The following is a 25,500-nucleotide window of genomic DNA, read 5'->3' as shown; positions in this document are numbered from 1 at the left end:
GGTTAAAGAATAGGCTCTGTGTTGCAAGAGGAGGGCTGTGGAAGACACAGGTACCCCAGGGAGCCCAAGGGAGCTGAGTCAATTGTGCCATAGTCTCTCACCATCTTCCTGGAGGGTAAGAATCCCATTCTGCAGAGCACATCTCACCAGAGGGAAGTAAAAAACAGCCCCATGAAAAATCCCAGTGGCCATAACCATCATGTCTGTAGTTTGAAGATGAATAATGAAGGTCATTTTTCTCTAGCCCTTTGGCCTTTGACTGCTCCTGGGCACAGAACAACAGTTGAAGGACCCAAATTCTGTAGATCAAGGTCATTAAAGAAAAGAGAAAGAAGGCCGGGCATGGTGGCTCACACTTGTAATCCCAGCACTTTGGGTGGCCGAGGTGGGCAGATCAGTTGAGGCCAGGAATAAGAGACAAGCCTGGCCAACATGGTGAAACCCCGTTCTAATAAAAATTAGCTGGGAGTGGTGGCACATGCCTGTAATCCCAGCTACTTGGGAGGCTGAGGCAGGAGAATCGTGTGAACCCAGGAGGCAGAGGTTGCAGTGAGCTGAGATTGTGCCATTGTACTCCAGCCTGGGGCACAAGAGTGAAACTCCATCTCAAAAAAAAAAAAGAAAGAAAGAAAAGAGAAAGAGAAAAAGAAACTAGAAGGATTCTTGAGCTAACTTTGCGGGAACAAGACTTGGGGACAAACCACAGCACCTTAGCACTGGAAAGGACCTGAAACTGAGTTCTCTGATTTCCCTTTGAAAATAAGCTCAGTGCAGAAACCTAATACCCTCTGCCTGTCTGAACCGGTTTGAAAGGAGCCTGTTTGTCCATCCTAGTCCAAAGTTAGCTGGCCCAGACAATAGAGTTCATCTGCTTTTTCCCCATGTGTCTCCCAAAACCTTTCACTTTCCTGACATTAAATTTTCTGTGCCAGGAGTCCGATGACAGATGGGATATGCACCAGAGACATGGGCAGAACCCACTGCTGCAATCCCCGGCTCTAGACATGGCTGGGGGCCGAGTCGGAGTGGGTGTGGAGAATGAAGCAGAAAGCTCTGTGTTGGTGAGTGGGGGAAGAGGAAACTCTCGGCACAGAGGAATAGGAAAAGCGACCCAGGCAAGATGATAGGAAGTATCTAGATACTGTTTTGTAGAGTACTCAACTATCCCAGTTTTCCTAGGGCTGAGGGGTTTTCCAGAACATCTGACTTTCAGTGCTACAGAAGTTCTGGAAAGTTCTGCACTATTCTGGAAAAAACTGGACCCTTGATCGCCGGAACATCACTCACCATATTGCAGAGCTCTGAGTACCAGACTCTCCAGTGGACCCTAAGGATCACTGAAGTCACATCTACCAAGCCTTTAAAACTTAAACACTCAAGCAATCCCTGGTCTGTCTCCATCCCTACTAGACCCGCTTTTCCCCTCACACACACTCTTGTTAAATGAATTCCTAAGATTATGAGAAGAAAGCAGGCGGCTGGATGGCATCAATTTTTATTTAATTCCAGTCCCTCTCACTCAATGCCTATTCTGTTACAGGCACTGTGCTAAGTGAAATCCCAGACGGGCAGTCAGCATGGTCAAAATTTCCATTTCTTGGTGTCACATTAGTGTAGAGCATATTGTGCAGTAAGCCTCTGTTTATGAAACACTTAGCAGAGGATATTTAGTGACCTGAAACCTGGCAGTTTCCTTATCACTGCCAGTCTCATGGAACTTTCTACCTGCACCTCTCGGGGTAAACATGGGGGAGCTGCGTCTCTGCAGACACCCTTCTCTGAGTCTAGGACCTTCCCCACTTCTTCCCAGCATGGGTATCTCCCTCAACTCTGCTGCAGCCCAGCTCAGGAGGGGTACGCTCCACCCTTCCCACCTGGAGAGAGAAACATCAAAGCAGTTTAACCAAGTGGTTGCAGGGCCCATATGGCGCCTTTATGCCAATCAGAAAAAGGCACCCCTTCCTCTGGGCAGACGCAGCCCTTTCCCAGGGTGCATGGCTGGATTTCAGCCTCTACTTCCCCCACACTGAGACTTAGTGCTCAGCACAACCTGCATGCCCCTCCAGGGCCGCCCTGGTAGCTTGCCTAAGTCTTGGGGATGGGCTCACGTTCCACAGATGAGTTGGAGCCTCTGGTCAGAGCTGTCCTCCTGCACCAAGGGTCACGGGAGCCTCCTGGCTACCCCCAGCACTCGCCTCCGTCTCCAGGGCTGCCTGAGCTCTGTCTGCCAGTTCCCAGGGTCTTTCCTCTCTGATCCCTGGGGAAAAGTGGTGGTCTCCTAGCTCCCCCATCACTGGTATCCCCAAGGGCTTGTCCACCAGGAACTCTGCCCCGCCTAGCTTTTCTCTGGCTTGGGGATCGGCGGACTACTGTTCATTGTCCCAGCCTGAGTCTCCTTTTGTCTTCAGCACCTCCTGGATTGTGTCTCTCCAAGCTCCTCCATGCTTGGTCCTCTCCCTGCTCGGGTTCCTAAGGCTTTTATGATGGAACAGGCCCCTGGCCCCTTACTGTAGATCAAACACTCTGTAGTTCTCTTTCTCTCCTCCTCTTTTTTTTTTTTTTTTAAAGAAAAGCTCTTTGAACTCTTTACGACTCTACCCACCACCTACCTAGTCATCACAGGGAACTTTTCTCAGCTCCAGTGCACATAGGTATGTGAAGACAAGCACCGTCTTGCCCTGGGAAGGACACATTTCTTCCATTTGTTCATTTTAAAATTCCACTAGGCCCCCATCTGGGCACTATTTAATCCATCTCCTTACCTCAGACCCCCTCCACCTCCCTTCCAGCCACTTCAGGAAGAAATTTATATTTTCTGAGACCCCAACATCCTTTATTACAGGATTCGTTTTTGAAAGAGAACAGGGAGGCTGGGGGAAATGCCTTAATCTTTTGATCTTCACTGTGAGGTTTGATGCTTGATCCACCTCTTCCTCTGCCCATTTGCAAAGCAAACAAGCCGGCTGTGCACTGGGCTGTAATTAAGCCACATCATCGTTAATGACATGCTCTCTATCTCCCATCATCAGAGCATCACACAATCCATCCAAACAGGAAGGAGAAGCCCAGCCCTGCACTGTCCCTGGGGAGTGCTAGAGTGGTGGGTCAGTCCTGGGGTGGCAACTGCCTCCAGTGTGGAAGGAGTGACCAGCTTCCCCCACTGGGCGCACATCATATCTGAGCCTGCTGAGCCCTGGGGAGAGGCGTTGAGAAGGGACAGGAGAAGGGGAGAGATACCAGGCAGGGCAGAAGCACTAGGGGCCTGGACCACCATAGGCAATGTGGAAATTGGGAGGAAGAAACATCAAAGTAGCATGTCAAGAAGAAATAGAAGAAGTGGAGTCTTTGTAGAAAGGAGCTAGAGAAGGCTGGGTCAATGACGAGGGGAGGTTGCTGCTGAGGGAAGGGCTAAAAACAGAGAGAATGGAGGATGAACCCCAGGCTGGGCAGAGGTCTGAACTGAGCCCTCCAGAGCTCCATGAGAGACACATCCATGCAGCCCCGGCCTGCGGGTGGAAGGGATGGGTGGTCTGCTGGATACAGGGAACCTCTCACTGCTGTGGGGTGAGGGACCCTCAGCACCACCCTCACCGATGCAGACCTGCCATGGAATTAGAGGCTTGGGCCCGTGGGGCCTAGGGGAGGCTGGACGCTGGCACCTCAGCTTCCGGGTCAGAGAGTGAGCTCCTCCATCTGGAGCCAAGACCACAGGCAACACTTTTGGAAAGTTCTATCCCCTCTCCTGCAGAAAAGGAGGCAGGAGATATTGACACCAGAAGACCAAGTCCCCATCTTCCCAGTGTCATGGGCCCCCACTGAGGCAAGTGGTGTCTTATGCAGTGCTACCAGGTTGGACACACAGCTGTGGGTTCAGGAGGCAGGTTATGAAATGAGCCAGGAGGCTGCAGATCTGAGAGTTGGGGAGAATGACTCATATCACAGGGAAAGCCGTCTGGAAGTGAGAACCAGTGAAAGCAGGTCCTGGGTCATGGTGGCTCCTATTTCAGGGAAGAGGAACAGGGGCAGCGTGGAGCAAGGGTGGGGGCTGCATGTTATAACAGGGGGCCAAGGAGAAGGCTCAGAGGAACCGGCGGCCCTTCCAGGAGGAGAGAACCTTCTGGAAATGGATGTGGGCTGGGAGGCTGGAGGAGAATGTAATGGGACTGGAACGGAGCAGGAAGCTAGCCTGGCAGGTGTGCCTCAGGTGCGACGGGGCTTGCTATGCACTAGTCACTGTGCTAAGCTCTTTGCACATTTTAACTCATTTCATCCTCGCACCAACCTGTCAGGTAAATACTCTTGTTTTTCCCACATTACAAGTGAGGAAAGAGAAACTGAGCAGAGAAACTGAGTTGCCCACATCTCATTTATAACTGGGAAAAGAAACAAATCAACAAAAGGATTCAGATCCACACCTGGCCGACTGCAAAGTGTGTGTACCTCCACACGGGACTTCTAAGGTCCCTTTCAGTCCTGGATCCACCACGCTATGGTTCAGGTCCTGAGCTGGGAGCAGCTTTAATCTAGAACTTGGGCTGCATCTGGAGTTCCAGTAAGAAGGATCTGGAATCTCTCCTGGAGATGGACGAATTGGAAGCAAGAAGGAGGGATTTCAGGGATAAGCCCCCTAAGAGGGGTCTGCATCTAAATGGGGATGCAGCGTGGACGACTCACCAAGGAGGAGGAAGGGACAAGCCAGTGGCAGCTGGTTTGCAGGAGAGGAGAGACCCTCAACATCTCTGGTGCTCCTGGAAGCTGTGCTAAATGTGAATGTAAGGACTGAGGGGCAGTGCAGAACAATTGTCCTTTGTCTAGTTGCCATTCTCTAGGTAGCAGAAGTGGCAGAGCCCCTGAGAGGGAGATTGGAAACAGCGGCAAAGGGCAGCTCAAACCCCAGAGCAGCTGCCAAATGGGACCTAAGCAGTCTTTAACAAGCTCCCTCTCTCCAACAATTCACGTCCCTATTACTGCCTCCTCCAGGAAGCCTTTCTAGATTGAGTTCATCTCTCAGGCCTTTCTTCCTATGGAGCCCCTTGGCTGTGCCTTGCCAGTGCCTCCATGCCTGGCTCATCTACTGCCTGAAAAAGAAAGAGTTCTCAGAGGAGGGAGGGGTTTGCATGTGCAGGCAGGGCTTAGGAGAGGGGTTCTCAGCTGAGTCATGGGGGCCCCCACTCCAAGGACCTCTAGATCAGCACCAAGATTTTCAGGAAAAGCTGTCTGAAGGCCTCAGGTTCTCTAACTAGAGGGGCGGAGGTTCAGGCATCAGGCAGCATCAGCCCCTGCCCCCTCCTCCTTCCTGTAAGAGAAGAGGCCAGAGAGGAGAGGAAGAGGAGACAGGAGTCAGGCCCAGGCAACACAGAGGCTGGAGCCAGCCTGGGCACGCCAGGGAGTGAAAGAGCATCCCCTCCCACTGGCAGCTCCGCGAGGGGTGCAGAGGCTGTCTAGGGTCATCCCACACCTTCTCTGCTCTAGGGAAGTCTTTCCACCCGAGTCACAGGAATAGAAAATGCAGTATCCAGGACCGATGGCAGAGGGCAGTGTGTGCACAAAATAGAGGCACTGAGGGTTTTTCCCCTGCTTGGAAATGAACAGCCAGTGACCAGATAGGAATGTATTTTAGTGAATGGACCCAGTGCCCTCCACCTGTCACTTAGCCCATCTCGGCCAGGTCTCTGGGCAAAGTCCTGCTGTTGATCCACACTCCTCGGACATGAACCAGCCCGCAGCCGGCAAACACAGACATATGCTTTAAAAATACTAACAGTGAGCATCTACAGGTGGCAGACTGTGTTCCAGGCACTGTTTTACTTCCCTTATCTCTTTTTCTATTCTCTGATCCCCTCTAAGGTGAGTTCTTTGAAAGGTAAGGGGGTGTCGAAGCCGGGAGCAAAGACTCCAGAATCAGACTGGAATTCAGTGCCTCCCATTTACTAACCGGGTGACGTTTGGTTAGTTTTAACTCCTGTTAGCTTCAATACCCTCACAAGTTAAATGGATATTATAAAAATCGCATCTTATAAAAATAATACGTGTCAATTGTTGGGAGAATTAATTGAGTTACCAGCCATAAAGTGCTTACCAGAATGAGTGCTGAGAACAGTTTCTGGCACACAGAAAGCACTTTATAACAGCCAGCTTGTATTCATCTTCTTTTACAAGGGCAGGATCTTGCACTAGGCCACTACTGGCAATTAGAAGAGCCAGAATTCAAAGCTAGGTATATGACTCTTCTGCCACAATGCTAGGCCCAAGGGGACCATTTATCTGACAGTCCTGGCTTTGCCAGTTGTCCAAGGATCCACCTTAGTATGTATTTAGATCAAAAGTGTCCCAGTTTGAGTGACTGCCTGCACACAAATGCATATAAGACACAAATTTATTAACACAAATATGTCTCATCACTTGCATACCAGACCATCGAGACACGGGTATGTTGTGTGTATATCCAGCTCTTTTTCCCACAGAAGGTGGGCTAAACTAAGGCATGCATTCCCATGGCAAAAGTGCTGACTGTGAGCCGGATGTAGGGCATGGAGTGGGATGAAACAAGGGGATGTAGGGCATGGAGTGAGGGACAGACATGTGAGCAGCTGACATGACATCAGAAAAATAGAGTGCCGGCTTCAACACACCTCAGGACAGGGCTGTGAGTGTACAGGCCACTGGTCCAGCCCCGGCTGCTCACCAGTGCTATGAACATGGACAGATCACTCAGCCATCTGGGACTCGGTTTGCCTGCCTGTAGAATGAGGGTGTGGGGTAGGGAGGTGTTGGGCCACAGCCGTAATGATCCTTCTCATGTAATGCTTGAATATGGATGGGTCCACCTGGAGAGACCAGGCACCACAGAAATGTGGGTGGTGCAGTCTCAGCCAGGCCACACAGGTACGCAGGCTGTCCATCAGCAGGTAACGGACATCTGAGGTTGAGAAAATGATATGTGCAAAGGCCCTCAGGTGTGGCCTGCATGGGGAAAGGCTAGAGAATAAGGTGGGAAACGATGCAGCGGAGACAGGATCTCGGGCACTCTGAACGCCATCCTCAAATGAGGCTTGCACTTGAAAGATGGTCTCGCATTAAGGGTTTTTCTCAAATCAACTGTGCTAACTGACTCTGAGAAACAAACATGCTTGCAGAAACACACACATACACACACATACACACACACATACACACACACGCAGAGCTAAAAGAGCATGCTTGAATCTCTCAGCTTCTTACTCCACTGAATTTTTCTTCATAGTAGTTAACACTGCTTGACTTCATATTATATATTGCTTTGGCAGGTGCATATTTTCACTCTCCCTCTATAGGGCCAGTGTCTGTCCCTATTTTGTTTATTCAGGTATTCCCAGTGCCTGAGCAATGCCTAGCTCACTGAATATTTGTTAAACGAGCACTATTTCATATACACCTTAGATAGAGAGGCTATAAGCATATATACACACAGGCCTCACATATTAGGGTGACAAGGAAGTCGGTTAAAAGAAGAGGAAGGCAGGGCCATTGTGTGGCAGCAGGACTGGGGAGTGAGTGGTGGGTGGTGGAGAGTGAGACAGTGGGGAGAATGAAGGGACGACCCCTTGCTACACAGACAGTGGGTGTGCACAACCGTGGGTGCTTTGAGAACCAGAGCAGGAAGCCATGCGGAAGCTCTAACGTCTGTATCTATCGTGGGGTAATGATGTCTTGCAGGGCTATTGTGCAGAATAGGTGGCACAGGGCACATGAAGCAACGGGCCTGCCCGGCAGTGGCCTCGGTAATACATTTCACCTGTTTACAAGGATCCGCCCTCACCCAGTGCCTACCTGGCTAAAACCAGTGAAGAGCCTCATGAGCCCAGGGACCCAGAGTGAAGCAAGAATCAGATGAAGAAAAGCTAAGGCACTGCAGATGGTGACATCCTGGGCAACAGATTCAACTGAGAACCAAACAGATTTAATCATTTATTGCAGGAGAAGCAGAGGACTGGATACAATCCCAATCAGAAGATGAAGAGAGTCCCTTAGCAGTGAAGGCCCGAGAAAGGCATGGGGGCAGAGGGGCTTGTAGCTGGCCTTGGGGAAACATCCTGGGCATGTGTGCTGTCTTTGCATTTCAGGCAATGACCCAACGAAACGGGACCAAGAAAGAGGCCACTGAGAGAGCTCCTGACTGGACTCCTTGCATCAAAGCATCACACCTTGAGGGCAACAGGGAGAGGAAATGGGGTTGGGACTGTAGTGACAGACAAAGCATTTCTTGACTTGGAAAGGGAGCCCAGAGAAGGAGAGGGAAGGAGATGGGTGGGTTGGGAAGCCTTCTGCTCACAGAGCCAACCACTTGTCCATCATCTGGAGGCCTTTTTGGTGGCACAGCTGCTCCCCGAGGTTTTGGCAAGGGGATCCTTGAGCTCGCTGCCACAGCTGCCTTTGGTCTTGACGTCTGCAGCTGCAGTTTTGTAGCTATAACTGCTCGAGGCTCCAAAGCCCATGCTGAAGCCAGCCCCTCCTGCCCCAGCATTGGTGCTGCTGATGACAGCTGGAATGCATGAGAGAAGACCTCAGCCCCAGTCAGCTCCAGCCCCACATCAGAGCCCCTCCTGGGGCATCCTGGGCCACCCCCTTTACTCTTGCCCGCAGTGGCTTCCTGCTGAGATGGATTCTCTCTGTTGTGTGTTTCAGTCTACTAAGAGATTTTTATCAGCACTGATCATACAGCTTCATTTTTCATGCACTTAGCCTCATACATTTTACCTTTTCCTATTAGTGTGTGAATTTCCCCCATGGGCAGGACCAAATGAAGAGAGGCACTTCCCAGGGCCCATCTGGTGCTGCTGGTCTGCTGATGAGGAAAGGGGCCACTGAGGGCCCTGTCTCTCAGCACCACAGCATCTCCACACAGGCTCTCTGAGGACATGCTCTCATTCGTTCATTCAACCATTCCATCTCATTCATTCATTCCATCACTCAACCCTTCAGGCCCCCCAATTCCCCTTAACTACAATTGGAGGCCTTTGCTTTGATCAACAGAAAAATAATGTCACCATTAAGCATCACTCGTTGGATGATACACTCATGAGTATCATTTGATCTTTCTATAGGTTGTACTTTTGTCTCTCATGATAGTCTTCTCCCTCCACTGCTTCCCCTTAGTTACTACAGCCAGCTCCTTCCTTTTGCCCTTAAGTCTCCCCTGAGCCCCCTCTGTCATTCTGATTTCTCTTTTGTGTCATGAATTAAAGGGACTCGGACTTTTGGTAAGGTGACCAAGGGCAGAACTGAGATCTGCAGATACTTACAGATGCTCACAGAATTTGGATATTCGCCAGACATCCTGAAAAAGGAGAAGAAAAACAGGTAAATCCCTCATAAATAATCACCCCAACCACCTGGAAGTCACCTCTGTGAATAAGCCTCTCCGCACAGAATGTGCCTTCCCAACCTCATCCCAGCCTCCTTTCTTACCACACACCCCAGTGCGACCCCCCCAAGAAATAGAAAACTGAGATGAAAATCTGCTGCAAGGAGTCAGCCCTCCATCAAGATGCTTTAGAACTGCTTGCTGTGTGGGATCATTAGGCCTCCACTACCCTCTAGTCATGCCACCGTTCTTAGACAATTAAGAAGAATGAGCTTACCTCCCCATTGGAGCCCCAGGCTTTGCTGGAGCGACCTTGAACTTGGACAGCCCTTAGAGGCCATCTTGCTCCTCCCCTCACCCACAAAAATGCACCATGAAGGGTCAGGGGATGCTGTTTCTCAAACATTGCCGGCATTAATACCTCATCTCCCACAGCCTTTGGGATTTTTTACAACTTGGTCTTTCTTGCTGTCTAACTTTGGCCTTCCTAAGCATGTGACAAGCCTATTTGCTGTATGGTTTTACTTCAGTAGGACCTAAACAGGACCAAACTGTTTGCCTTGGAGCTTCCTACCAAAGCAGAGAGAAAACTGGCCCCGAAACATGGTATCCGGCCCCTCACCTGCACTCCTCACTCTCCAGCAGCTTGCGGTAGGTGGCGATCTCCACATCCAGGGCCAGCTTCAGACTCATGAGCTCCTGGTACTCACGCAGCATCCGTGCCAGCTCCTCCTTGGCCTGGTGCAGGGCACCCTCCAGCTCATCCAGCTTGGCCCGGGCGTCTTTCAGGGAGCAGTCCCCCCGCTGCTCAGCGTCGGCTATGGCAGTCTCCAGATTGGTGCACTGAGGGGCAAACAGATCCAGCACTTAAGAGTCAGAGCCCAGTTCTGAGATCTTGCTTGGACAACCTCCCCTCGTTTTGTCCTGACTGATGGTAAGTGCTTGGGATCCTCCTGGTTTATCCAACTTTGGCCATCCCTAGAGGTGAGTCTGTCCTTCCCCTAACTCCAGGCATGGTTCACCCTGGCTCATGCCTCTGCATCTGAAAGTAGAAAACCTTCACCTGGGAGGGGGGAGGGGGGAGGGGAAAGCACTGAGAAAGTGGGTGGCCTGGGCACATGGCCCCTGCCCTCTCCCTCCTGGCCTGAAATATCAGCTGTAAGATTCTTATGTCAACTCTGAAAAAAAGTCTCTGAGCAGCTAGACTTCAATCAGCTCGACAGTGTACAGGTTGTTTTAGGAGATCCCATAAATCACAGGGAAAACATGAGGGCTAATAAAGGTCCTATTAATAAAATGTCCTATAAACTTGCCACACTTAGAGTTTGGTCCCAAAATCCCACAGAGAACTATGCTAAATGGCAACAGGCTTAGAAGATACCTTTACATAACTAGAAACAGAAAACCAAACACCACATGTTCTCACTTTAAGTGGGAGCTGAACAATGAGAACACACGGACACAGGGAGGGGAACAACGCACACTGGAGCCTGTTGGCGGGTGGAGGGAGATAGAGCTTTAGGAAAATTAGCTTAAAAAATAGCTAATGCATGCTGTGCTCAATACCTAGGTGATGGGTTGATAGGTGCAGCAAACTACCATGGCACATGTTTACCTGTGTAACAAACCTGCACATCCTGTACATGTACCCCAGAACTTAAAACCAAAATTAAAATTAAAAATAAATAAATAAATAAAACAGACTGGGCACAGTGGCTCATGCCTGTATTCCCAGCACTTTGGGAGGACAAGGCAGGTGGATCACCTGAGGTCAGGAGTTCAAGACCAGCCTGGCCAACATGATGAAACCTCATCTCTACTAAAAATATAAAAATTAGCCGGGAGTGATGGCGTGCAGCTGCCTGTGGTCCCAGCTACTCGAGAGGCTGAGGCAGGAGAATCACTTGAACCCAGGAGACGGAGGTTGCAGTGAGCCCAGATTGCGCCACTGAACTCCAGCCTGGGTGACAGAGGGATAATCCCTCTCAAAAAATATATATATTAATTAATTAATTAATAATTAAAGAAGATAGCTTTGCATAAGTGCAGCTGGGGCTGTGTGCTTGCACTTATGTGAAAGCCCCCAGGGGGCTTCCTGAGCCCTTCAGTCTGAGTATGTGTTTCCTCAATTAAGGTTTTGGTGGGAGCTGAGGTTTTCTTTCTGGGCTGTGCCCGTCTGTGGAGCCACATTTGCTTCACACCAAGGAAAGCAGTTGATCCAAGGCCAAATGGGCTCTAGAATATTGTCCAGCTGCCACCATCCTCCTCTGCTGGGCAGGCCCCCAGCAATGCCAATGCCCTCGCATTTTGGATGAGAGGCTCACAGCCTCAAGGAGATGCCTAGGACCCAGCCTTCTAACCACAGAAAACCCTGCCCCACCCTTGGGACTGTAGAGGTTTTAATCATTCATGGAGTGGCCACACACACTGTCACCTGAACTCATCAAACTGTCTTCTGTTCTTTTTTACTGACCAAGATCCCACAGAGTGAACCTGGGGCAGAGGGACACCAAAAGCTTGGGTCTTGTGAACGTGACCCGAGTTGAGAGGACTTGAAATTTTAGCATCCTTTGAAACAAATGTCACATGAATGCTGAGGACACCAAATGCCAAGAAACTCTGCATGTGACATGGTGGGCTTCTTTGATGGAGGAGGCCAGAAGGCCAGGAAGCACCTTAGCTGAGGGCCCTCAAAAGGAGCCGCAATGGGGACTCAGCATTGCGAGGGATCCCCATTTGTTCCCCACACAGGGTATCTTCCCTGACCACCAAAGCAAGTCACTTTCTGGTAATAACCTCATCCAACCGTAAACACATAGCATTTCATTAGTTAAACACTGTAGTAGAATACTGAGGGTAGCTTCAAACATCTGTGTTTTTTCTGCACTTATATAGCTCTTGATTAAACAAAAACACCATAAGTTATTTAATGCTGGTCTTTCTTCTTCCCACTACCATGAGCACAGAGGATTAGTGTGTGTGTGTGTGTGTGTCTGTGTGTGTGTGTGTGTGTGTACGTGTGTAAGCATGCACCATGCAGGGTGACAGATGGGGTGCAGGGGAGGGTAAGGAGATGGGACAACTTGACTTGCCTGGGAGCTGAGAGCCTTAAACCCTTGCACTGCCTTCACAAACTTGAGGACTCATGGGTTTGCTTGCTTTAGAGCCACAGATGTGGTTGCACGGGTACTACCTCCCAAAAAGGGGGACCTCGGTGCAGTGTCCTCCCCATAGCACAGCACTAGTTCAGGAAGGCCCCACACGAGTGCAGGGCCCTGAGCCCGATCTGGGTTGTGGGGGCTATGCCTCCTCCATTTTGTTCTAAAATCTCCTGCTGGATTCTCTCTCCTCCCACAAAGTATCATCATGGGAAATCTCCAAATGGCTCCCTTTTACCTCCTGCGTTAGGTCTAAACCCCAAGGCCTACCTATTCCTACCCAGTGGTGTCCCCTGCTCCCTGCCACCCCTGCTGAGCAGCAAGCCGCCTGCCCCAGATAGGCAAGCCCACCTGCATACGTGCCGTGCACATCCCTACCTAGGCCCATTGCTCCTGCGGGCTCCTTCACCTACTCCTTCCCTTCTCCCGGTGTAATCCCACCTCCTGCAAAGCTTCCCTGGGGTCCTCATTCACCTCTCACCCCTCTGGGCTCCTGTAACACTTACCTACAGTGTGTAGGCTGCTTTATCCCTCCATATCTGTTCAGATCATCCTCTCCTGGTAAATCAGAGGAGGCCCTAAGGAGGGCACTGTGTTTTACCCTTTCTTCATATTCTGTCTGGCCCAGATTGTGACTCAATAAATACTGTTAGTGGATTAATTTCATAGAACCCACCTGCTTCTTCACATTCCCTATCTCTGAGCGGATCCTCTGGATCAGGCGGTTGAGCTCAGAGATTTCAGCCTTGGTGAGCTTGAGGTCATCCCCATGCTGGCCTGCTGTGACCTGCAGCTCCTGGATCTGAGGTTGGGTGACAAGAGAAGAGGAACACAAGGATCCTACTGAACTAGGGCAGGTCCCTTTTCTTCTGGACAGAAAGGATCCTGCCCTAGTTCAACAAGATCCTCAGGTTCTCAAACACGAGAGCCTTGGCAGAGTGTGAATTTCCTATCCTCATTTTGCCAAAGTGGAAACATGAAGAAAACATGAAGATAAGACAATATATGTGAATTACCCATAGAAACTGTGTCAGAATCCTATCAGGGTTGTAGCTGGTGTGGCCTCAGCCAAGGGCCATGACAGGAGAAGGGCTAAGCCCCACATATGTCAGCAAAACAAGCCAAGACTGTAGTTAATCTCCCTTACCCATGGGGTGGCATTTCCGTGAGGCCCACCTCCAGGACAAAAGAGGTCTTGACTGAGCCTAAATACACACACACACACACACACACACACACACACACACACACACACATACACATGCACACATACTGAGAGGGTGCTAGCTGTGGCCAGTGGGACTCAGCACACCTGGCACCCAGCTCACCTTGGTCTGGTACAGGGTCTCAGCCTCGGCCTTGCTCTTTAGGGCGATCTCCTCATACTGGGCACGGACCTCGGCAATGATGCTGTCCAGGTCCAGGTCCCGGTTGTTGTCCATTGACAGGATGACGGATGTGTCGCTGATGTGGGACTGGATCTGAGCGATCTCCTGGGGATGGTTGGGGGAGGGGAGCTAGTTAAGGGGTACTCATGAGGAACCAGTTCTCCTGGTCCTCCCTGGGCAAATTCCTCACTGTCCCTCTGCCTTTCCTCAGCGTTTGAACTCTGCCTCCGCACCAGTGCCTGGCAGGCACGTGAAGGAGCGCCTTAGGCTTTCAGCCGCAAACGCTTGGACTCCTGTATCCATTGCACACTCAGGAGCACTCCTGCCCTCTTCTACATTCTCATCCTCAGAAACCAGCCACCGCCACCCTCCACCCATAGGACCAAGTCTGAACTCTTTACCTAGCACGTGAAGGCCCCTAGGGTGTCACCAGCACCAGTCCCTTCCCCAGGCCTCTGCGCCCTTCCTCATTCCTTATGCTTTAGCACAAGACAGGCTCCTTGACCTTCTATTTTTCTGCCCCCCTCAGCACCCACTGAAATCGTCCTCTTTCTCCTCTCTCTCCAACAACCTTCACTGATGGCCCAGGCAGAACCCACCATTCCTTCCTCTGTTCTCTGAAAGCTCAGCTACATGGTGTTTTCCTGCCAGGCTGTGAACTCCTGGAGGGCAAGAATCATTTCTTCTCTTTCATGGACTCCTCAAAACCTAGCTCATTGTTCAGCACCCAGTAGGGCCTTGGTGAATGTCAGGGGCACCAGGTTGAAAGCTTTCTCCCTCCCAGTTCTTGGTCCACACCACCTTCCAGCCAGGGGCCAGAAACCACTTGTTAAAAGAGCAGACCTCACAAGAGAGGTCAGCCAAGTCCTTACCCCTTCATAAAGGCACTTGAAGAATGTAATCTCATCTGTCAAGGAGTCCACCTTGGCCTGGAGCTCAACCTTATTCATGTAAGCAGCATCCACGTCCTAGGAGCACATGACAGTCAAGCCGCCCTGAGAGGGCCTCCTCTGCCCATTCCTCCCCCCCGACACAGGAAGCCTTGCTCTCTCCACTCCCTTCACCCTGTGCCTCATAGGGGGCTCAGTCCCTGAGAGTAAACCAACTAACGTGCAGTGCAATGGCTACACCAGTAGTGCAGTAAAATGCCCAGATTTTAGACTGGCAAATTCTAGAAACAGCATGCATCCCAGGCAAGGGCCTTGGAGGGAGGGGCTGGGAAGTTAGAGTGCCAGTCACCCCTGCCCAAGGGACTGAGTGACCTACAGGGCCCCTTTCCTCACCCTACAAGCATCATTGTGCCAGGTGGTCAGGTCTAGGCTTCTTCCAGCCCACCTTGCACCCCTCTTACCTTCTTCAGCACCACAAACTCATTCTCAGCAGCTGTGCGTCTGTTAATCTCCACCTCATACCTGCATGGGGCAAGACAATGAGGTAATTCCGTTCTGCAAACACTCACTGAATAGTTAGTGACCACCTCTGTGCTGAGAGCTGCAGGGTGGGGGTCTTCAAACTGGGATTCATGTACCCCTGGGGCATACATAACCTTGCTTAAGGGGATGCAGACAAGGACATATTTAAAGGAATCAATTTCCAGCTCCTCTGTGCCTATGCAGTCTGTCTTAAAACTACCTGCCTCAGAGAGCACCTGTGGTTGAGATGTCATGCAGATTCTACTGTCCCTCTTCCTGTCACAATTAGCCCCTCCCACATTACAGCAGAGGTGAAAAGACACTCCCTTCTGGTACATGGCATCTTAATACTGTGCAATGGCTCAGGGTGCAAAAACCTCCTAGGCACCAAACAAAAGCACCATTCTCACTTTCAGACTGTATGTTTTACCTATTTCTTATACATATTTCTGTTCCAGGTGAAGCAGAAACAGAAGCAAGGTATAAGACACAGAAATGTGGTTAAGACTGGGATGTTCTTAGTAGACATATTGTTGATTGGGGAAGGTAAGAGTACTAACCATTTTATTTAAAGAGCTTACCTCTTCCATCTCTTATTATTCTCAAAGAATGCGTTACAGGACATTTGTGAGAGTATGGTAACGAAATAGAGCATTGGTAAGAAATAATTAATGCTAAATGGATAAGCAAAATGTGATGTATACATACAATGGGATACCATTCAGACTTAGAAAGAAAAAAAATTCTACCATATGCTACGACATGGATGAACCTTGAGGACATTCTGCTAAGTGAAAGAAGCCAATCACAAAAAGACAAATATTCCAAAAGACAGATGATCTCATTCATGTGAGGTACTTAGAGTAGTCTAAGTCAGAGACAGAAAGTAGGACGGTGGGAGCCAGGGGCTGGGAAGAGGGGAGGGAAGAAATGAGGAATTAGCGTTAAGTGGGTATAGAGTTCCCATTTCGCTAGATGGAAAGCGTGTTCTGGAGGTGGACAGTGGTGATGGTTGCACAACATTATGAATGTATTCGATACCACTGAAGCATCCACTGAAAAATAGTTAAGATGGTAAATTTTGTTACGTGTATTTTACCATAGTAAAACATTGAAAAAAAGAATTAAGGCTAGATAATAGCTTTTTTATTCATGTACTTAACATAAACAATCCTTTTCAGCTCTTCGCTCATTCCTAAGGCATGTCCTTTTGGAAGCCCCCTCCTCAAAAAGCACTGTTGAGTGTGGCAATTCCTCGAGGATCTAGAACTAGAAATACCATTTGACCCAGCCATCCCATTACCAGGTATATACTAAAAGGATTATAAATCATGCTACTATAAAGAGACATGCACACGTATGTTTTTTGCGGCACTATTCACAATAGCAAAGACTTGGAACCAACCCAAATGTCCATCAGTGATAGACTGGATTAAGAAAACGTGGCACATCTACACCATGGAATACTACGCAGCCATAAAAAAGGATGAGTTAATATCCTTTGTAGGGACATGGATGAAGCTGGAAATCATCATTCTGAGCAAACTATTGCAAGGACAGAAAACCAAACACCGCATGTTCTCACTCATAGGTAGGAATTGAACAATGAGAACACCTGGACACAGGAAGGGGAACACCACACACTGGGGCCTGTTGTGGGGTGGGGGGAGGGGGGAGGGATAGCATTAGGAGAAATACCCAATGTACATGATAAGTTAATGGGTGCAGCAAACCAACACAGCACATGTATACATATGTAACAAACCTGCACGTTGTGCAAATGTACCCTAAAACTTAAAGTATAATAACAAAAAGAAAAAGCACTGTTGAATGGCTGAGCAGTGCAGGGTAGTGAAGGGAGCTATTTCAAATGTGACTGGGATGTTTTCTGAGGCTGTAGATCTTTCTAGTTATGCTGTATAAAAGACACAGAAAGCAGTTTATATGATTTATCCCAGATTCTGTGTCTTATTCAAAAGATAACTGAAACCTTTTAATCAAATTATGTCATGAAACAGCTATTTCTATTACAGTCAATATTTTATATTATCTTACAAAATGATTAATAATGTCTACCCCCTCTTAATAAAAATAAAACATACGGTAGTTGCCAGACCAATTAATTTTTAGTAATTTATATCTCTTTCCTAAAATACATAGAAAACGTTTGACCAAGTGGACTATCAAAATCAATGACATTAGTTGTAAATAATTTTACATTATTTACTTGTACAGGCCAAACACTAGAGTTCAATACACACATTAAAAAGAAAAATAAGTTTTATAGCATTATTAACTTAAAAATAACTTATTATTTAAAAATATATTACAATGAATAACTAAAAGTTAAATCATGAAAAAGTACACATTGATTTCTCTTGTTTTATAACATAAATAGTTGTATTAGTTATATTAAATCTAAATCATTTTAATCCTGAATGCTTTCAATAACCTATTATACAGGACATATTTCTTAGTTTATTGCTGAGTGGATTTTATAACAGTCCCTAAAGTACAAAGTCTTATTTTTACTTGAATTTAGAAATGAAGTCAGGCTTTTTCTGATAAAAAGCAACTCATGTCTCTGATTTGAACATGAAAATTGGCTTTTCCAATGAAGCTAGGGGGCAGTTATTTTCTATATAAATTGAATGAGGTAAATCTGCAGCTCCAAAGTTTCAAAAATGTGCCAGTGTGTGTATTCGTGTACAAAAACATGAGGCAGAATCACATTATTTTTTAAGAATAAAGAATTGGCATAGGTGTATTGAGTACTAACAATGTTTTATGTTTCCAGTTCTTTCTGATCCATTGGATTAAACGTGGTGCTCCTAAAGGACAGAATAAGTTGTATAAGCATGGTCATTTGATCAGTCTTGGTAAAGGCTTATTGAAAAATTTTCCAGAAATTTGGAAGCTAATGACTTTACTGACTAGGAAACAAGTTCTTTTTGCAAGTCAGATGGTTTTTAATTTTTGCTTTCAAAAAAAGAAGGATTTGAATTGTCAGCTGACAGATGGTTAAACATGATCTTTAATGATGAGTCATTATGTGATTTTGACATGTAATCATTCACCTAAGAAAGTATGTATTGAGTGTGGGGTACTTTGTAGGCACAAAACAAAACAAATATCCCTGCCCTTACAAAGCAGAGAGAGACAAACAACAAACACAGCAAATAAGTTGTGTCAATTATGCAGCATGTTACAAACAGTAAGCACTATGGAAGAAAGAAAAAGCAGAAAAACTGGAAAGGCATTCCGAGAACTAAATAACACTGGGCTTGCAAAGCTCCTTCTGTTAAAATCTACTTATATAATTAAAGTTTCCCAGCACTCACCTAAAAATGGAAAACACACAGGACTAGAATCCTATCTCAGCTCAATAAGAATCAATATTCATACATGGATAACTAAGCCACTTAGAAAAAAATCTGCCCCATTCAACTCATTAGGAAAAGTAGTTTCAATTTTTTTCATTTTTTATGTTTAATACTTATTTAACAAAATTAGCAATACATTTTGCTGTTTGGATAACTCAACCCAAAATAAGTCTTTTGACATTTAAAAACTTATGATCACAAAAGGTAAACTTTCTTTTTTTCTTTTGTTTTTTTCTAGACAGAATCTTGCTCTGTCGCCCAGACTGGAGTGCAGTGGCTTGATCTCAGCTCACTGCAACCTCTGCCTCCCAGGTTCAAGACATTCTAATGCCACAGCCTCTGAGTAGCTGGGAACACAGACACGCGCCACCATGCCCAGCTAATTTTTTATATTTTTTGTAGAGACAGGGCTTCGCCATGTTGGCCAGCTGGCCTCTAGCTCTTGAGCTCAAATGATCCACCTGCCTCAGCCTCCCAAACTGCTGGAATTACAGGCCACAAGAAGCAAACTTTCTAAGGTTTCAAGATACATGCATACTTTGTGATAGGGTGATCAATAAAAGACTTAGAGGCATAAAAATATATTATAACAAAATTATGTGGGGAAAGTGGCATGAAAATTGGAGTCCAAATGGGAAAAGGATCAAGGTAAAAGTTATTATTTTTAAAGCAGAGCCCATTCATTGGCTTTTTAGATGAAGGGTGATGGGCACTAACCTGCTGCAGCACCTGGATGCAATTGGATACATCTAAATGAGTGATGTGGCTATTACAATTTTAAATGGGAACACACATAATACGTTTGAAATTACACCCTTTGAAACTACTTACACTTATGATTAAAAGGTTGTAGCTTCAATTTTTTAACTGTGAAATTTTTTAATTATGAAGTTTTTTTAAATCATTTTAGAGAGTCTATGAGAAAAGCTTCAGCGTGTACAATGATGCTTAAGACATATACACTGTGCATCTTCTAGAAACTCACAGTTTAACAGGAAGGCAAATGCACTGAAAATTCTAATTCAATGATGATATATGATTAGCATTTCTTATGATATAAGAGAGAAGCAAAAACCTGGCATGAGGACCCACAGGTGGAAGAGATGGGTTATAAAATCAGTTTTAAAATACTCCTAATAAATGCAGCTAATATTTATTGTACCCCTTACTATATGCTAAACACTGTGCTAAATTCTTAGCACAAATTATTTCATTTAATCCCCGCAACAGCCCTATGAAGTAGATTCTATTATTATCCCAATTTTATAGATGAGGTCATAATGCTAGTTACTAGTGAAGCTGGGATTCAAATCCAAGCCTTCCGACATAGGGAAAACAATGCTTTACATTTGTGTAGCACTTGGATTCTTTTCAAAGCTGCTAATACGCTACTGTCTGGCCAGCATTATCCTCTCAATAGCTCTTTTAGGTAGCAAGGCAAGTATCAGTATTTGGTTTTCATAAACACTAAAACTAAAGTTCACAGAGGACACAGAGACTCATCTGTGATTGCTCAACTAGTCCATGGTGATTCAGGAACACAAAGCCACTCCAATCTGAAAGGCCCAGAGATAGCACCGCCCCTGGACGCCTCCATGTGAGACTTCTGGACTGTGTCTGGCAGCCGCCTGTTCTTTCCAGACCCTGCTTGCATCTAGAGATTGGGCTCCAGTTCCCATCTTAATTCCACCGATCTCAGTTCACACCATATTTGTTTCTTCTTGTTGGTGGCTATCTGAAACTGTTCTTTAAGCCTGTCCTCACAATCTGTGTGCTTTCTGAGGTCAGGGACCGTGTCTCCTCCTTCCTCAGGTTCTCCATGCGTGGCTTAGGCCAGGGTTCCGCTTTGAGGGAATTTCAGAATAGGGGTGGGCAGGTAGATTGAATACGGAACAAGAGAAAGAACTCAGCTCTGACGGTCTCCAGCCACTTGAATTGTGGAAGAAGCCACAATTCAGGATTTCCCTGGAAATCCTGGCATCTGGAAGCAAACTTCCATAATATCAAGTCACACTGAGCCTTGATTTATTACTGTCTCATATTCAGCTCAACTTGGAAGAAGACACAACCTCTGGTTCCATCTCATTCTCAGTCATCCTCAAACATTCTCAATTATTCTCTTTAAAGCCAGGATTCAGCAGCACAGCCATGATTCAACATGGAATAAGTTTTTAAAATTCTTTTTTTTAGATTTAAAATTTGTTCTGGAATTGATGGGGTGTCTTACGTTCTGGGAACTGCCATGGAAAACTTAACTCAGGAGGAACTACAAAGGCATTTGGGTTGTCCATCTGGTTTTGATACAACTCTCTTTCCCCATTCCTCCATTTTCAGTGCTAGAAATTGAGCACACATTTCCTAGACAGTTTGGAAAACCGGTGTAGGTAGATCTATTCTTTTCCTAAGTCCCATTCTGTCTGGATGTTCCTTCCTCCCCCGGTATCAGCAAAGGTTCTAAGAAGCAAAAATGCTGTCTCCAAACAAAAACCTCATTTGAAATCAGATCCTCCAGGGGCATATTCCCTGCCACTCACTCACCTCTTCTTGTAGTCCTCCACCAAATCCTGCATGTTCCTCAGCTCCGAGTCCAGCCTCACCCTGTCCCCAGACAGCGTCTCCAGCTGCTTCCGCAGGTTGCTGATGTAGCCCTCATAAATGGGCTCCAGGTTCTTCCTGCAGTTGTTCAACTCCAGCTGCTGTAGGAGGTTCCACTTGGTCTCCAGCACCTGATTCTGCTGCTCCAGGAACCGCACCTGGAACCCAAAGGCAGTCATCGCCCAGAGTCCCCATGTTGTTGCCTCTCAAGAGTGAGGAGAGGGCCCCAAAAACCAGAGGCAGCCGTCCTGGGGGACTGAGGGTAGGAAAGAACAAGGCTCATCCCGGGGTGGATTCAGCCGAGGGACTTGCTCACCTGGATCTCCAAGACAAGAAATAGGACCCGGTCTATAAGAAATCAGGAAGAGGACTTAAGCAATGGTACCATCTGCCTCTGCCTCAGTGAGTTTTCATGAGACAGAGGTAGCTTCTCTTGCTATAAATGCTGGTGTTTTCTGAGTAAAGAGAAATGGGGAGCAGGGGAGAAACAGGGACTGGGGAGTGACATTGGAAAGCACACTGGCATTTAGAGCGTTCCTCCTGTTGTGTAGCCTAAATTGCACTTGGTTTGTTCGTTTCTTTGTTGTTCACAGCAGGTTACCACATCTTCACAAGGTTCCTTCGTACTTGACCAGGGTGCACATTTTTAGACTCAGTAACTCCAAGCCCTCTGCCACACACCAGCATTCCTCTTCTCACCTATCTTTTAGTTTGAGGGGCAGAAGGAAACATGCTAGGGAACAACAGACATAAAAGAGCAAGAGAATGCCCCGGCCTCTGGAATAGCCACTGTGTTTCTTCCATGCAGACCTGTGCCCTCCTGCCACCTCACTTCCTCTTCCCTAGCAAAGTGGTGACGCTCGGTCCACCACTAACTGTCCTGTCCAAGGTGAGCTCATTTCTTAGCCTCCCATGTCTTACTATCCTCACCTGCAAGGCAGAACAACGACAGAATCATGGGTTGTGCATTAGTAAATGAGAATCACTTGGGACGGCACCATAAATGTCAGCTATTGTTATCAGGCTGTCCCCTTATCACTCACCGTCTACACCTTCCACCCAGGTGGAGACAAGAGAAGCCCATTCCCTGTCTCCTCTCCACTCACTGGGGTCATTGCCTCGGAAGCTCCAGAGACAACTTCCCTATTACCCCAATTTCTGGATGCCCCACCCTCAGCACACACCTGTAACTTTACATGCACTCTTTTCAAGTGCCTCCTCAGCCTCACCCTTCAGTTTTCTGGCCCTTTTCTCTCACCTCTTCTGTCACCTTCCTGGCTACACACTCACCCCACTCCTCAGGCACCAAGCATCATGTCCTGCAACGTCTCTTGGCCTCTGTTCCTAATGCCCTGCCCTGAATGTGGGTCCCATCTCTTCTTCTGATATTGGGAACTCTCAAAGTGCCCATTCCTTGGAGATCCTGCCCCCTCCCTTCCCACAGTCTTGTCTCATGCAAGAAAGAAACGAAGGTCCTTGATGGGTTTTGGCTGTGTCCCCACCCAAATCTCAGCTTGAATTACCTCTCCCAGAATTCCCACGTGTTGTGGGAGGGACCAGGGGGAGGTAAATGAATCATGGGGGCCGGTCTTTCTCCTGCTATTCTCCTGATAGTGAATAAGTATCACGAGATCTGATGCGTTTATCAGGGGTTTCCGTTATTGCTTCTTCCTCCTTTTTCTCTGGCCACTGCCATATAAGACGTGACTTTGGCCTCCCGTCATGATTCTGGGGCCTCCCCAGCCATGGGGAACTGTAAGTCCAATTAAACCTCTTTTTTTTCCCCAGTCTCGGGTATGTCTTTATCAGCAGCATGAAAACGGGCTAATACATCCTGTTTATTGGAAGTATGTGCCAGGCACTGTTCTGAGCACTTTGTAAACATCCCCATTAAGCCTCATCCCAACCCACTGGAGTAAGACCCATTATTGTGCCCATTTACAAATGGAAAAGGGAGGCTCGGAGAGGTTATGACCCGCCCACGCTCCCACGCAGCTCGCCAGTGGCAGAGCCAGCACCACTGTGCACACTGCGCCCAACGCAGGGACAGGCCGATGCCTGAGGACTCACCTTGTCGATGAAGGAGGCGAACTTGTTGTTCAGAGCCTTGATCTGCTCCCGCTCCTGGGCGCGCACCCTCTGGATCTTGGGGTCCAGCTCCACGTTGAGCGGGGCCAGGAGGCTCCTGTTGACGGTGACCTGAGGGATGCCCCCGGGCGGGCACACGGAGGGACACGCGGGCCCCAGCCCGGCGCTGCCGAAGACAGTGCCCACGAAGCCACCCAGGCGGCCGCCGCCTCGCCCCGCCGCAGCGCTGAGCGCCAGGCGTCGGCTGCCCCCAAGGCAGAAGAGGCTCTTGCTGCCAAAGGAGGCCGAGCCCTTGACCCCGGCCCGGAATGAGGCGGAGCTGCTGCCGATCCCGCCAGAGAGGACTGCGGAGCCACCGCTGAAGCCCAGGCGCTCCCCGCAGGGGAAATGGGTCAGTTGGCGGCTCATGGCTGGCAAGGAGGCAGGAGGGGCGCAAACAGCCGCTGCGTTCTCCGTCCGGCTTGCCTCTTAAATAGCCTGGCTGGCTGGAGTCAGCCTAATTTGTATGTCGACAACACCTTTTAGATCCCTTGAGGCCTCTTGGGTTCTTCATGTAGGAAATTACCATGCACTCACCGAGATTTTTGTCTGTTCCACCGTGAACTCCCCATGAATCCCTATAAAGTGACCCAGAACCCAGCATTTACTTGGCTCACCTCCTGCATTATCATGGCTTAGCGACCTTATCTCCACCTGCTGGCCTCCAATTACTGGGGTTATCGCTCCCAAGATCGCCCCTGGAAACTTCCAGTGGGGCTGACCCTCTGGGTGTGTGTCTGGGGAGACGGGGGTGTGTGTCTGGGGAGACAGAGGTGTGTGAAGCAGAAGTCCAGGCTGCTTCTGCTTCAGAAGGCCATGAATAGAGTCAAGACTATCCCAGGAAATCATCCTTAGCCTGTCCTCCTCCTGCCTCCCAGGCTTCTGGATGAGGAAAGCTCTGTCCCGTGTGCAAGAAGGAAGTTCAGAAGGAGGAGATTTTGGTCCCGTCTGCAGAGACCTCTCAGTCTATTGGGGAAGGCAGGACACAGAGAGCTCTGGTCACAAGTGTTGGGGGTTGACTTTGGACCAGAGCGAAAAGATTTCTCCACTAAGCATTTCTGGATTAAGAATGGGGACCATGCTATCTGGGAGGGAGGGAAGAAGGCCTGGGGAGGTGGCACAAGAAGGCTCAGGCGTGGTTTAGCAAATGATATTTCCTAAGGTTTTGGTTGTTTTCATTTTTGTTTTCTTTTAATAGCAGAAGAGGCTTATTTATCCCATCCAGGAAACCTCTGCTCAGGTCATTTGCAACCCTGTCATTTCTAATTCAGCATCAAAATGTGATCAGTTATTAGGAACAGGTCAAGACTCTTCACATCTAAAACCAAGAACTAGATTCTAGAACTTCATTCCCTTTAAGCTACAGAGGCTCCTTCTTCCACCTAACCCGATTTCCTTTTCTCAAACTTAAGCTGCCTTCAAGTCTCCTCCTCTCTTAGCAACAGCTCTCCTGTTCCTCTGGCATGCAGGTGGGATTATTTCATTGCTCTTATTTCTCAAGCTGCCTGAGTCCTGGGTGTGTGTTCCATTTCCTCTATCAGATTGACAGGGACCCCTGGATTCACCCTTCCCTCCCCTGCTTCCCCAGTGCTCAGCCCAGGCCTTGGCCAAAGGGACATTCAGGATGATTGTGAAACAGCAGAGTGCTTAGGGCAAGGCTTGTTTCTGCACCTTCAGTGATACCCTGAAGGCTGGGCTCCCCTTGGGGACCTCATGGGATGGCTAAATGGTACCTGGGGGTAATTGGCTGACATAGCCTCCTCTGGGCCAATGACAGGACATAATAACAGCCGAAGCGTTTACTCCATGAGGAACGAAGTTGTGAGGGCATTGCTAAGCGGTGGAGATGGCACCGATCACAGATGAACAGATAATGGCGTCTGGGTGTCCTAGGTGGGACAGAGGGTGGGCTCTCAGTGCTGCCTCAGAGGAGGGGCTGTAGTCCATTCCCTCTGAAGAGGAGAAGGGCAGTGTCAGTGTGGCTGGGTGACGGCAGACCCTTCAAGAAGATCAAGGTTATGTTTTTCATTATTACATGAGATTTTCCCTCTATCCCGTAATTTTAGCCAGTTTTTTTTCCACAAGCACAAAAAT

At 48.1% G+C, this 25,500-nt stretch overlaps 1 protein-coding gene across 2 annotated transcripts; it reads right to left on the bottom strand.

Moving 5' to 3' along the window:
• Window positions 1-7,934: 7,934 nt before the first annotated feature.
• On the bottom strand, window positions 7,935-23,835 carry KRT72 (keratin 72). 2 transcript variants are annotated; one of them, XM_012510208.2, is made up of 10 exons: window positions 23,350-23,779; window positions 21,223-21,437; window positions 15,241-15,301; window positions 14,762-14,857; window positions 13,830-13,994; window positions 13,178-13,303; window positions 9,966-10,186; window positions 9,282-9,316; window positions 8,312-8,521; window positions 7,935-8,183 (listed from the first exon to the last, which is right to left on the bottom strand). In XM_012510208.2, exons 1-9 carry the CDS (start codon window positions 23,773-23,775, stop codon window positions 8,331-8,333), a joined length of 1,536 nt encoding a protein of 511 aa, XP_012365662.1. In that variant the 5' UTR covers window positions 23,776-23,779; the 3' UTR covers window positions 7,935-8,183; window positions 8,312-8,330. The 2 variants fall into 2 exon arrangements, with proteins under 2 accessions (XP_012365662.1, XP_004089674.1); XM_004089626.3 differs by lacking the exon at window positions 13,178-13,303 and having other exon boundaries at window positions 7,935-8,521; window positions 23,350-23,835.
• Window positions 23,836-25,500: the final 1,665 nt, after the last annotated feature.

Source organism: Nomascus leucogenys, chromosome 11 (genome assembly GCF_006542625.1).
Source record: "Nomascus leucogenys isolate Asia chromosome 11, Asia_NLE_v1, whole genome shotgun sequence".
NCBI classification, from domain to species: domain Eukaryota; kingdom Metazoa; phylum Chordata; class Mammalia; order Primates; family Hylobatidae; genus Nomascus; species Nomascus leucogenys.
This window is presented reverse-complemented; position numbering and strand designations above follow the sequence as displayed.

What these genes read in the sequence shown, in the direction of transcription:
- KRT72 (XM_012510208.2), bottom strand. Translation starts at nt 23,775, where the DNA reads ATGAGCCGCCAACTGACCCATTTCCCCTGCGGGGAGCGCCTGGGCTTC. An exon ending in AGACCCTGTACCAGACCAAG is followed by an intron (nt 13,304 to 13,829) that starts GTGAGCTGGGTG and finishes ACCCAACCTCAG; the next exon opens with ATCCAGGAGCTGCAGGTCAC. An exon ending in TAGGGAATGTGAAGAAGCAG is followed by an intron (nt 10,187 to 13,177) that starts GTGGGTTCTATG and finishes TTTGCCCCTCAG; the next exon opens with TGCACCAATCTGGAGACTGC.